This window comes from Schistocerca serialis, chromosome 9, assembly GCF_023864345.2.
Source record: "Schistocerca serialis cubense isolate TAMUIC-IGC-003099 chromosome 9, iqSchSeri2.2, whole genome shotgun sequence".
Lineage (NCBI taxonomy): Eukaryota > Metazoa > Arthropoda > Insecta > Orthoptera > Acrididae > Schistocerca > Schistocerca serialis.
In genome coordinates, this window is record NC_064646.1 from 149,004,745 (window position 1) to 149,019,495 (window position 14,751).

Genomic DNA, 14,751 nt, shown 5'->3' on the forward strand with positions numbered 1-14,751 from the left:
TTTTCGTTTGTCTGCAAGGCTTTGGCTATGTTTATGTTAGCTGTGAAATTCCCTTTGCTTCCGCAGCAGTTTTCTAACTCGGTTGTTGTACCGCGGTGGCTCTTTTCCTTCTCTTAACGTTGGCTACAGCAATGTTCAATTTACAAGGTGTTTCTCGACTAATGTACTCTCTTCTTCTTAACCCCCTACACACAGTCATTGTACTAAATGTGCTGTTGGTAGCAGTTTGGAACTCATGCGTGATTCCTTTCGCTAACTTCATATGATTTCCTACAACCAGTTCTCGCAATGCTCAGCGGCCATAGTCCGTCAGTACATGATGTCTGCCTGGTCTTGGTTTAGCTGTAGTCTTTACTTTGTGTTTTCACTTCACAGTTTGAAATGTCCTTAGTAGATTTTTTTAGTCGGGTGACATCCAATGACTAGTCCACGTTCGAAGTCAATGTGCTTTCCAAACCAATGTATTTTGTTGTTACTGCTTCCCTGCTGACGACACAGTACCCCCTGCCACCCACTAAACCGGTGGGTCTGCCTTTTGTGGACATCTCGTAATCGATTCCACATTACATTAGGGTGTCCAGATACTCTTTATCAGCGTAAATATTTCTTGCTAGCATAACTCGTGCTGCCTAATGTCATGTTTCCTATGTTCCCTAGTATAGGAGCCTGGCCTCATACAGTCGTCAGGGAAGAGCCGACCGGGATGCAGTAGGAACAGCCTAGTTACTTATATTCACAAAGAATGTAGCAACCAGTCACAGAAACATAATTTATTTATATTGTTGCAAATCGATTTCGACTGACGTCAGTCATCATCGGTGCATTTCTATCATGATAGAAATCTGCCATGGACAGTACTTCTACTTACGGCATGTATCGGTTAGAAAAATGCACCGATGATGACTGATATCAGTCCGCTGCAGAGAACAGATTTTTTAATGAAGAATAAACTGCGTCCTCGCTACTACAAATTCTGATTGTAGTCGCAAATTTCTTTTGATTCCCCACCTGACAGTAGGTAAACGGAATGTAAGGTACCGCGTTCTGGTACTAGACGGCCCTATGGATCTGACCGATCGCCGTGTCATCCTTACCTATGACGTCACAGGATGCGTTATGATGGAGGGACATCTGGTCAGCACACCATTCTTCCGGTCTTTGGCGTGTTTCTTGGCCTTGGAACCGCTACTAATTGGTCGAGTAATTCCTCAGTTGGCTTCACGAGGCTGACTACACACCGTACCAGTTCTCCCGCCAAGGAAAAATCTGTGACAGTACAGGGAATTGAACCCGGGTCTTCCGCATGTCAATCCGCACTGGCTATGGAGGCAGATCATCTGACAGTGTTTCCGTTGACAAGCGTTGCTGTGGCGCTTTCGAAAGACAAGAAATACTGCTTTCGTGTGATTTCCTTGAAACGTGGCTCCGAGGACATGGTGTGAGAAAGGTGGCGCATGACCAATGGTTTCGGAATCCATGCTGGTTGATATGAAGCAGGCGATTCAGTCCGAGATATCTCATTATCTTTCACCTCAGCATATGTTCTAGGAGTCTACAGCAGACAGATGTCACTGACATTAGATATTATTTTTCTGGATCATTTCTATTGTCCCTGTTGTAGATGTGTGTAACCAGCAGTTTCTTCGAACTACTAGGCGCAGTGGTTTGTTCAAAGAAGTTTAAAGGCAGCTTGCAACAAACCTCAAATTGGAATCAAGTAGATATGCAACTTTGCCTTGCAGTACAACTCCACAAGGCAAGTAAGATTAACGCCAACTAAATTATACAGGATGTTTAAAAATTACTTTTACAGACTTTTGGTAACACGTTCCTTGCATCAATATAAGAAAAACTGGTAATATAAACATACGTCCGAAATTCCTACGTTTTCGGGGTATCAAGTACTGATGAACTTTGATGTTTAACGGCTCTCCGACACGCACCTTCTGTTTCACTTATATATGCACTCGTTTGAATCATTATATTCTAGATGGCGTTGTGTTGCCAGGGAGATTGTTTACATTTGTCATCCGTTTGTCTTCAACGTGTACATCTACTACATGTAGTGAGTTAACTGAAAGTGTTCCGTTCAGACATGGCAGGATATTTATTTCGTGAGCAGGCAGACGTGATTTTTGTGTACTGCCTCGCGAATAGGAGGCATTTTTATTTAAGCTTCCTGTGTAAAGAATTTTATGGCTTCTCGTCGCGCCAAATTAGAGCAAAAAATTTGGATTTTCGGCGATAACCTGCATCGTCTTCTTCAGGAACAACTAAGATTATCAGACGGCACCGCTATTGGTCCTCCTTTACTGTCCGACTCAAGAAAACAGCACGGGAGAAATAACGGTCCGTATGCCTCGCAGATGCAGTAATACCTGTCATTGTGTTTTTATGTGACTTATACGAGGTAAACGACGCAAGCATTAGATTCGTTTAAGTGTTCCCCCAATATAGGTTCTTTAAGCTTGCCAATAACATCTTCTGCCAAAGGTCCGTGAGGATCTCCATAATTGTACTGAACCAGCAAAATGCATTGATATGAGTGTGCTTCCGGATTTCTTCGACCTTCTCCTCTATTCCGAACTGGTTCGGATCCCAAACAATCAGTGAATAATGATGTGGAGGACAATTCGTGCCCCCATCGTGCACATCTTGTGAACCTTCAGGATAGCGACATCGCTTGGCTAGAGTGGCCAGTATGTTCTCCAGACACGAACCCTATCGAACATGCCTGGGATAGATTGAACAGGGCTATTTACGGACGACGTGACACACCAACCACTCTGAGGGATCTACGCCGAATCTCCGTTGAGAAGTGGGACAATCTGGACCAACAGTGCCTTGATGAACTTGTGGATGGTATGCCACGACGAATACAGGCATGCATCATTGCAAGAGGACGTGATACTGGTTATTAGAGGTACCGGTGCATGCAGCAGTCTGGACTACAATCTCTGAAGGTCTCGCTGTATGGTGGTACAACATCCAGTGTGTGGTTTTCATGAGAAATAAAAAGGGCGGAACTAATGTTTGTGTTGATCTCTATTCTAATTTTCCATATAGGTTCCGGAACTCTCAAAACCGAGGTGATGCAAAACTTTTTTGATGTGTGTATATTCATCACTTTTACGGCGCATAGTTTATCTGTCAGCTTATAAGGAACGATCAAAAAGTTTCCATTCGAAGGCCGTGCAGTCCTGAGACTGTATGCCATTCAGACAAAATCACTGTGAGTATTGAGGCAATCATTAAAACGCCGTGTCCTGCTGGGTAAAGAAATCCGTAAGTGCCTGCTACACATCCTCGTCCAGCAAGAATAGTCGACGTTCAGGACCTGTTTTAAGGCAGCGAATCCATCATAGTTGCATGGGGAGAGATCAGGACTCTAGGGCATTTGCGTTATGGGGACGTGCGATATGATGAAGCAGCAGCATCGCTTGGCGTAGCCTTCCCGGACGGTGACATCCGGCAGACATGCCGCCCCATACACATTCTTCATTCTCCGGTGCATATCTGTCGGTGTTTGTTCTTGTACAGCCAAGAAAAGAATAACAGCTTGTTGGTCCTGTTTGGACGAAGTTGGTAATTATGTCGCCATAGTTTACGTTTCCGCATTTACCGCAACCACGTCGTAAAACACGAATGCCTCACTAATCCCTTTCCATAATACCGGTGCTTATATACTCGCATCAGAGTCGCGCTATGTTGCATATACGCTGCAGCAACGCCCTCAAACGCAAACGTTTTGATTGTCCCTTATAATTTTGAACCTTCTTCGATGATACCATGTTTCAAATGTATCCAGTTAATTGCTCTCCAGATTTCAGGTTTTCCACTTTTCACTTTTATAGAATAAAATTTCAGGAACCTCCTCCACGTTTCCATAGCAATATCTGATATCAGTGGATACGTCTACAATGAAGAAATATTCTTTCGCTAGAGACAATCTACCTAACGTGTTAAATGTACAGAGATTCTGAATGAAATGCTTGCGGCTGTCAAGCATGAAGCCTTCAACGACTACAGTAGTAGCAGACCTTTAATAAAATCCAAAAAATTCTGGTCATATATGAAGGCTGTTAATGGCTCCGAAGTTAATGTTCAGACACTCGTAGAAGAGAGAGGAACTGAAATTAAGGAAGCAAAGCAAAATCACGAAAGCTAAACGCCCCATTTAAGGCTCGCAGCACTAAAAAATGAACGACTAAGGTATTAGTGCCAGTGCTGTTGAGAACAAAATCGCAAAAAGTGAACGGCGCTCCAGGGCCTGATAGAATCCTTATCAGATTCCTTAGCGAGTTAGCGGCTGGGTTAGGTTTTCTTTTAACCACAGTATCCATAGAGCCTTCGAACAATACACCTTGCTCAACAGCTGGGAGAAAACACAAGTCAAACAGGTCCGCAAGAAAGACAGCAAAAGTGATCCACAAAACTTCTGTCGAATAGCCTTGACATCCATTTGTTGTAGAGTCTAAGAACATATTCTGGACTCAAATGCAATGAGGTATCTAGAACGGAAAGACGTCCTATATGCAAACAAGCATGGATTCCGAACACATCCATCATGTGGAACCCAATTCGCACTTTTCCCACCTGACACCCTGAAAGCCAAGGACCAAGGTAGCCAGGGAAATCCAGTATTTATTGATATCCAAAAAGCATTTGACTCGGTAAAAAACCTACTATTACCATAAAAATACGGGGTATTTAGAGAAATTTGTGACTAAATACCGGATTTGTTGGCAGGAAGAATGTAGCGTATTATTTTGGATGGAGAGTCATCGATGGATCCAGAAGCTTCAGGTGTGCCGCAGGCAAGTGTATTGGGACCTTTGGTGTTCATCATGTATGCTAGTGCTTTGCAGAGAACATTAATAGTAACCTGAGACTTTTCACCGAGGATGCTGTTAAATGTCTGAAAAAAGCTGCACCAATATTTAGTAGGAGTGGATAAGATTTCAGAGTGGTGCAAAGATTGGCCACGCGTTTTAAATGTTCAGTAATGTGAAATTAATACATTTCGGAAAACGAAGAAACATAATATCCTTTCACTACAGTATCAGTGAGTCACAACTGTAATCGGCCAACTCCAGCAATATCTTGGTGTAAAAATATTGTGGAGGAGGGGGGGGGGGGGGGAAGATTTCAAACGGGACGGTGACATAGTCATAGGTAAAGCAGGTGTAGACCTCGGTCCACTGATATGATGTTAGGGAAATACAGTCAGTCTTCATTGAAGAATGCTTACAAAACACTGGTGCGATACGCCCTAGAATATTGCTCAAGTATGTTGGACCCATACCAAAAAGGATTAACATATTGAATGTATACAGAACAGGGCAACACGAATGATCACAGGTTTATTAGACCCGTGGGAGAGTGTCACGTAGATGCTGAAGAAATTGAACTGGCAGACTCTTGAAAATATATATAAAGTATCCCGAGAAAGCCTACTTACAAAGTTTCAGGAATCGGTTGCATAGGGATCGGGAGGACAAGATTAAATTAATTACATCACACACAGAGGAATCTGAACAATCATTCTTCCCGCACTCTATTCGTGAATGGAACGGAAAGGAGGAGGTGTTAGGGAAGGATGTGGAAGGCATCGGCCGTGATCTTTCAAAAGAGCCATCCTGGCATTTGTCTTAAATAATTTAGGGAAACCAGGGGAAACCTAAATCAGGATGGCCAGCTATGGGTTTCAACTATCGTCCTCCCGAATGCGAGTCCAGTGTGCTAACCACTGCGCTGCCTCGCTCAGTGAGAGGGAAAGGAGTCCTAATAACGGGTAAAATTAGAAAATACCTTCTGCCATGCACTTCACCGTTGTTTGCTGGGTGTGGGTATGGATGTACATGCGATACGTTCCTTACTTCATCAATCCGGTGGAACCTGGTTTCGTAAGTGGGAGAATGGTTTTACTTCTTCTGCTGATGTGTCTCATATGGATTGTGAGCATCTTATTCCATTTTACGTTATCGGAGTCCACAAATTATTGAGCACAATGCCAGATTTGCTTGTCTCATGCCTTTTCCCTCCCAGAAACCAAACGGATCTTCATCCAGTATTTTCCATATCGACAGTAAATGTGTTTGTACCTGCAGATTTAAAAAAAAATTACAATGCACTAAGTGTTACCCACGGTATAGCAGTACTTTTACTGTGATGAGTGATGCTAAGTAAGCTGTTTTACGTGTGATAACATCAGCTGCACTCACTTGTCTGCCTGTTCAGGTACACACAGCTTGTAATGTGACGCCCCCTCCCCAAGCTGCCCCAAACCATGACGTGGTGGCACACGCAGTATAGCTGCCGAGCAATGTGTGGGGAGGGTACGCATCTGTTAATTTTGCGGTTGAAGTAACGACACATTATGCAACAGATTTAAAGTTTTTTTAACATGGTTTATGTTCTCTGATGTAGAACAAGTTGTTTCATTGGCTATTTCACACTATAAGCGTCGACTCCTTTTTAAGTTTCTACTGTAGCTTACGTTGTTCCTCTATCCATATACATCTCCATTGCAAATTTAATAGAAATTGGTTCAGCGGTTTAGTCGTGAAAACGTAGCAGAGTTACTCTTGCATTAATGGTATTATTATGGAACTATCGATTAAACGCTTTGATAATTCTGAATGCATTGTAGTCACAACGTCGCTTCGCGTTATGTACGACATATCGGCCAATAAAAGCATTTTCACAAATTGACGGTGTTCATAAGTCAGAGAGTACACAACTTTTTGAAAAATACTTACCTATTTCACGCTACATTCTTCACACCAATAAATGTTTTGTGCTACACATTTTCTAAATTAGCCTCTGTTCTTCCTCAAATTTCAAGCTATCTCCATACCAAATTTCATCAAAACTGAGTCGCTTAGTCGCGAAAATAAAACAAAAATAATTTCTCATTTATAATATTAGTATGGATTTTAAAGGAATGTGGTAAATGTAGTGATTTAGGAAGCTTTTGGTGTTGTACGTATAAATAATCAACAGCATCTGTAAAAGTATGATATGACTCCACGTACACTGAAAGATGACCAGGTAGGATTCGGAGAGCTGCCTGGATTACTGAATCAAATGAAAAGAAATGTGAGTAAGAACAACATGCATTTATCACTGAAACTTCCCGACAGATTAACACTGTGTGCCAGGCTGCGATTCGAACCCGAAACCGTGCTTTCTGCGGACAATGTTCTTGCCGCCTGAGCTATCCAGACCCTCGAGCAACCCTCACCGGTTCTCTCTCATCTGTACCTCTCTTATTTTTTCTGTTTAAATGTGTGTTAATGGAGTTTGATAACTGTAAACATCTATAGATCCACAAAGCATTATCTGTCCAAAGCCACAATGTTTCTTTGTTTTGTTACAGACCAGTTCCAGATACTGAAAGAGCGACGTGGACTTATCGCCAGGGCCCTGCATTCAAGAACTGCACAAAATCAGAGTAAGTGTTCCTATACAGCCTACAGTGCCAGGTCCAGCAGAGGAATTCTGAGCTTTTCCTGGCACCACTATCTCACAATTAGTAAGCATATACGTGAGCTGCAGCTGAAACGCGACACTGCTTGGTATTTTTTACTTCTATATACTGCCTGACAAAAAAAGTGAAATTCCCGGAAGGGAGGAAGAAGCGAAATGAAACTTTAGGGAGCTATGTGATACTATTGAAGTAACTAGAAAATAGAGTCACATTTAGAAATATCATGGCAGTGTGAGAGGTAACACGAGAGATCGCGGGTTGTCCGTATGTGCCACTGTGACCTCAGAGTTCCTTCAGTGCGTACCAGCGGTGACCTGAACTCATGACAGGTGGCCCCTGTACACCGTGGTGCCAGGAGCAACACCGCGGTACGTCTCCAAAACATTACGACAATGTGACCGATCTGTCACCGGGTCGCCGCCATACTCGCAGACGATCGTCACATGGGTAACGCAGAAACACAATCCATCGCCGAACACAAATGTGACGCCAGTTATCAGCAGTCCACCTTTCTAGTCACGGGACCACGTCAAACCCAGCAGTTTGTGTAGCGGTGTTAATATTTGCGATCTTTGTACACATATCAAAAAAAGTTTTGTATCACCTCGGTTCTGAGAGTTCCGGAACCTGTACGGAAAATGGGAATAGAGATCAACATAAACATCATTTTCGCCCTTGTTATTGCTCATGAAAACAACGCATTGCATGATGTACCACCATACAGCGAGACCTTCAGAGGTGGTGGTCTAGATTGCTGTACACATCGGAACCTTTAATACCCAGTAGCACGTCCTCTTGCATTGATGTATGCCTATGTTCGTCGTGGCATACTATCTACAAGTTCATCAAGGCAATGTTGGTCCAGGCCGGCCGAAGTGGCCGTGCGGTTAAAGGCGCTGCAGTCTGGAACCGCAAGATCGCTACGGTCGCAGGTTCGAATCCTGCCTCGGGCATGGATGTTTGTGATGTCCTTAGGTTAGTTAGGTTTAACTAGTTCTAAGTTCTAGGGGACTAATGACCGCAGCAGTTGAGTCCCATAGTGCTCAGAGCCAATGTTGGTCCAGATTATCCCACTCCTCAACGGCGATTCGGCGTAGATCCCTCAGAGTGGTTGGTGGGTCACGTCGTCCATAGACAGCCCTTTCCAATCTATCCCAATCATGTCCGATACGGTTCATGTCTGGAGAACATGCTGGCCACTCTAGTGGAGCGATGTCGTTGTCCTGAAGGGAGTCATTCACAAGATGTGCACGATGGGGGCACTAATAGTCGTCCATGAAGACGAATGCCTCGCCAGTATGCTACCGATATGGTTGTACTATCGGTCGGAGGATGACATTCACGTATCGTACAGCCATTATGGCGCCTTGAGTGACCACCAGCGGCGTACGTCGGCCCCATATAATGCCACCCCAAAACAGCAGGGAACCTCCACTTTACTGCACTCGCTGGACAGTGTGTCTAAGGCGTTCAGCCCGACCGGGTTGCCTCCAAAATACGTCTCCGACGATTGTCTGGTTGAAGGCATATGCGACACTCATCTTTGAAGAGAACGTGATGCCAATCCTGAGCTGTCCGTTCAGCACGTTGTTGGGCCCATCTGTATCGCGCTGCTTGGTGTCGTGATTGCAAAGATGGACCTCGCCATAGACGTCGGGAGTGAAGTTGCGCATCATGTCGCCTATTTCGCAGAGTTTGAGTCGTAACACGACTTCCTGTTGCTGCACGAAAAGCATTATTCAACATGGTGGCGTTGCTGTCAGGGTTCCACCGAGCCATAATCCGTAGCTAGCGGTCATTTACTGCGGTAGTAGTCCTTGGGTAATGCATGGTTGTTTACATGTCTGGGCGGGTTTAGTGATATCTATGAACAGTCAAAGGGACTATGTCTACGATACGATATCCACAGTCAACGTCTATCTTCAGGAGTACTGGGAACCGTGGTGATGCAAAACTTTTTTTGATGTGTGTACATTACCAGAGTGCAGCCGTCTGCTCTGAGTGAAATCTAAGAGGGAACCTAGACAATCTAATAGGGCTTTTTGTGCCGTTATGATGTTAACAATAACAAGCCACCGGTGTCAGCGATTTCTGTCCGGGCCGTAGCGTTATTTTTCTGTTCAGCCGAGCTTTGGTATTCACTCGAAACAAGCGCAGATGTCTTACGCATCTTCCGGTGTAGCAATCAGCATTTCCTTGCGCTACTCCCTCCTTGAGCGCCGAGTTCATAATTATACCACATACTAATATTTGACGGAGATTTTACTTTCTTTTCGTGTTTACTGCTTAATTTTCTGGTGCCGATTGTGAATATACTGCCTGGTTATAATTAAAGTGCAGCTAAACGCGGAGGTCCAGCGTGGCAACGTTCTGAATTTGCTCTTACGCTTCTGGCACAGATCGAAGTTGATGACACATGGCCGGGAAATATTCTGTGGAGTAACGAGACACATTATACACTAGAGGGTGCAGTGAATAGACAGAACTGCCGAATTTAGGGTACTGTAAAATCGCGTGTTGTGTACGAAGAGCCGTGTGTGACTGTGTGGTGTGGATTCACAAGTATCTTTACTGTCGGTCCATTCTACTTTGAAGAGAATATACCCAGGGGTCATGTCGGGGGTACCGTGACGTGTGCATGTTGTCGAGCCTCCTTGAACAGCAAGTGGCTGATCTGAAAGCCAGTATACAGGAATACGTCTCTTCGATTCCACCGAAACTGCTGCGAGCAACTATTCATCACGTAGTTTTACGGATGCTGCATTCGTCATCTCCGGTGCTCACATTAAAAAATTTTTGTAAGTGGTAGTTACTAATGAACTCAAAATTATGCCTTTCTCACCTGACTGACCTTTCCTGCTTTGGAACAGCACAGCTGTGTGGAAGCCACTGTTCACGCGACATTTGACAACAAGTCATGTCTCTCGTCCCAGTGAAAGATCTGCTTCATGCAAACTTCCACGAAAGTGTTTTCTCCGCAGATTTTCCAGATGCATGGCCTGCAAGGTCACCTGACTCCATGTGAATTTTGGCTCTAGAGACATCTAAAAGTACGTATTTAACGGACACATTCGGTCTCTACCTGATCTGAAAGCCAGTATACAGGAATACGTCTCTTCGATTCCACCGAAACTGCTGCGAGCAACTATTCATCACGTAGTTTTACGGATGCTGCATTCGTCATCTCCGGTGCTCACATTAAAAAATTTTTGTAAGTGGTAGTTACTAATGAACTCAAAATTATGCCTTTCTCTCCTGACTGACCTTTCCTGCTCACGTCCCGTTCCTAATCCACTACATATGGAAAACAAATTCTGTACGTCTTTCTTGCATGAACAATGCCGGATTTGCACCTGGCGGCCAAAATTGAAACTATTTCTTTTCCGCCGCAAATCGGTTCCATACGACAACTGCAGCTTACACTGTACCTCTCTGAGTAGCTGCACTTTAATTATAACCAGCTGGTGTAAGTAGTTTTTCGTAAGTGTCAATATTATGGATGTTGTAATTATTTTTTTTCTATTTTCTTAAGAGCTACTAATATTGCACGCTTATTTAATATGACTAGAGTCCTGTAGAAGAAATGTAAGAAGAATTGCTGGGGATAAGTGCAAAAACATTGAATAACACCGAATCTTCATACAACAATGGTGAGATTAAAAAATATTCGTTTGATCGACTTTTCCTCTTATCTTCTTCTGACCCCTCCGATCGGACTTTCCCCCACACGTAGTCTCCCTTCGTAGCACAGTCTCAACGTCCCTGATACCTCCCTTCTATGCAGTGAATATCTTGGCGCAAGCGTTTGCTGTCTTCTTCACTTACAGCTCCTAAATCAGACCTAAGGAAACCTGTAAGAGAAAACAAACAGTGCACTTTCACCGCCGTTCTACACCTAAATACACGATAACTCTGTATCAAATTTTGTATCAGTTGCAAGTAGTTCTCACTTCTGTCGTTGACCATAAACTGTAGCAGCGCTATTTTTAAAGCATCCCAAGCATTTCGTTCATCAAGAGCCATTGTATATACAGGTTCTTTTCATTCACGGGAATGTGAGGTGGCCGGCCGGAGTGGCCGAGCGGTTGTAGGCGCTACAGTTTGGAACCACGCGACCGCTACGGTCGCAGGTTCGAATCCTGCCTTGGGCATGGATGTGTGTGATGTCCTTAGGTTATATAAGTTTAAGTAGTTCTAAGTTCTAGGGAACTCATTACGTCAGTAGTTAAGTACCATAGTCCTCAGAGCCATTTGAACCATTTGAATGTGAGATTTGGTGAAGATTCCATCGTTTAATTTTTGCTTCAGATAATGTGGCGAACATTTGTCTCATGAGGTTCAGAGCCTCAATGTTTCTATCTAAACATTTGATCTTTTGTTTAGCAAGGCCATGTTTGATATGAAATGGTGGTAACAGAGTATTCTACATAGACACATGGTGTTCCCCTCTTACGTTGTGGGCACTTGGAACGAGTTCTTTGCTGGCCATTCTTTCTTGCTGTAATGCTGACCATCTCCTCTGCTATCCTACAGGCAAAGGAAGCAAGATTATTAGGTATAGCCACCTTGAAGTCCCAGAATATATCCCAAAATCGTCAGAAACATCTCATTTGTTACATCCAGATTTTAGTTTTCCCGAGAGCAGCTTAACATTTTCGTAAGTCTCTTTAAGTGGTAGAGTCGACTACTGGTATGAAAACTGGTCTCCATAGTGAAGTAGGACAGCTTTGAGACGTCTACTTGAACTGTCTGTAAAAGTACGCCATTGATATGGTTATTGAGGAAGAAACCATTAACATCACAACCAAAGCACATCACTACAAAAACAAAGATTTCCTTACGTTTGGTACAAGCATACAAATCCTCATGGCGTACCATATATTTTGTTATGTTATAGGATTTTTCGACCAAGTTATAATGCTTATAGTGCTTAAGTGCAAGAAGTTCAGTCTTTGGTTTGGTTGCTTGCAACTTCCTAACAAGATCATCCAACTTCGCCTGATTTAAGAGCCACAGTTCTATATTCTCTCATCATTTAAACTGAAATCACTGAAACTGAAATCACTGTCATGAGGTGAATTTGTCTCTACCTCGTTTTCACTAGTATGCTCTTTCGGCGGTGGTGGAATTAGCAGCTCTGCACTACTGGGTACTGGAGCAACAGACGACGGTACGCTAGGATATTGAATATATTTTTCTGGTATTGGTGCTTCTGTAATGTGTAACATCCACCACACGGAAATAACTGTTGTCTTAATTCGTAGGCTACTCGTCATGTTCGAGGAATTGCAGATCGTATACATTTTCTTCTTTCACATAGCCAACCCTCCAGAGCAGACCGGAAGCTACCGGAAGTCGCATAGGAAACCAATGTTCCATGTTGGTCTTGAACATGACACTGAAATAGGCGCGCTGCGCCTCACAGAGCTTCGTACCAGGCGTAACTTTATGTCTCATTTGTTAAGATCCAATGTAATGTCCACAAGCGTAACAAACGTGTCTGCTGGCAATTTAAAATTAATGGATGTTGACATTCTACGTTAGAAGACCACAGTGAACTTTACTTATAGTCACACAATTATATCTACATTAACAAACGATAATATCGATATACATCGATACATGCAATAGCCCTTTTAAATGAGTCGATGTATTGAACCTAGCCGCAAGTATACCAATAAAGTCAGTACGCCGAATTAGAGCGACGTAGTGATGATCACGCTGAATAACTACGTTTTGTAATATATTCCGTAGCTTGCTGAACTATTCTGTTAAGGTAGACTGATAAATTGCTCACTGGCGGGGTATATTACAAGAGTTGCAGAGGGAAAGGAAAAGACTTCGAATGTTTTAAAAATAGGATCTGGTGGTATAAAATTCCGCACTGTAGCTGATTCTGCGCGTATTACCGTTTACTTTAACTTTGTGTTGAGGAGACAGGAGCAGAATTCACTTTTGGAGAGCGGTAAGTTGGGTGATGTGCAGTCGCGTAAAATTACAGTACAGAAAGGAGAAATGTACCACACTGGATCGCAGGAAAAACAGACTTCGAATGCAAGGCAAATCAGACAGCATATTCTAAAACAAATGAAGTAATTATTCATGTCATAGCACGCGGATGGCGCTTAGTCATCGCATCACCGAACCTATACTTCATGGGGGAAACATAAGGCTGCAACAAAAAGTGAGATCACACAAAGAGTTAAAAATACAGGACAGGTACGAGCGTATGAAATGAACATGGGCTCAAAATGTGCCAAAATTGTGTAATTGTTAGCATTTAACTTAAGAGTAACAACATAGATGTAATACAGTTATGACAGTCGACGAAATAGAGACGCTTCTGAAGGACTCGGGCACTTATAGCTTTTTTTTTTGTTTTTTGACGAATGAAATGAGTGATTGTTTCATAATCGAACCAATGGAAATATGTTATAGTTTGCCAGAAAAACTAGTAAATTAACATTTTTTCAAAAATCGTTTAAATGTTCAAAAGTATCGACATTTGAGAAAGACAGACGCTATATTCGAGCTCAGCACGTCGATTTTATGCAATAAACGCAAAGAAAAGAACATAAATAGTTTTTTGTTAATAGTCTTATGAATCTGTGAACACATGAAAGAGAAATTAAAAAAACTGTACATAAAAATTATTACCCGTTCGAGCCGCATAAATATCTACTATTTTGCATGAATTATATTTTAATTGAGTTCAAACATCTGTCGAAAAGAAAAATGTCTACTGTACCCTCACAAGCATTATCGTACACTAGCGGTTTGCAGTATTCGTGATTCGAGAGTGAGCCGAAAAGCAATGCTTCCGATTTCGTATATGGAAAATCTCTAAGCTTTAGAAATAATTTTTCATGTCTCGACATTTATCTCTCAACATAGTCACTCTGGCGACGAATGAATTTCTCCCAACGAGAGACCAGTTTGTTGATTCAAATGGTTAAAATGGCTCTGAGCACTATGGATCTTAACTGCTGTGGTCATCAGTCCCGTAGAACTTAGAACTACTTAAACCTAACTAACCTAAGAACATCACACACATCCATGCCCGAGGCAGGATCGAACCTGCGACCGTAGCGGTCACGCGGTTCCGGACTGTAGCGCCTAGAACCGCACGGCCACTCCGGCCGGCAGTTTGTTGATACTTCGCTGTAGAATATCTGACCTTTTTCACAGACCTACAACCTCACGTCTGCTGGCACCGCTTCATCACTATCAAAATGAAGCCCTCGGTGTTCCTTAAGTGT

The 14,751-nt window shown here is 43.0% G+C and overlaps 1 protein-coding gene across 1 annotated transcript in view; it reads left to right on the top strand.

Annotated features, from left to right (window-relative positions):
- The window catches only part of LOC126419430 (venom prothrombin activator vestarin-D1-like), a 178,507-nt gene that overhangs the window by 75,438 nt on the left and 88,318 nt on the right, over positions 1 to 14,751 (top strand). The window contains exon 5 of the mRNA XM_050086619.1: positions 7,382 to 7,456. Within this exon, the coding sequence (XP_049942576.1) occupies positions 7,382 to 7,456 (75 nt within the window). The remainder of the gene's footprint in view (positions 1 to 7,381; positions 7,457 to 14,751) is intronic.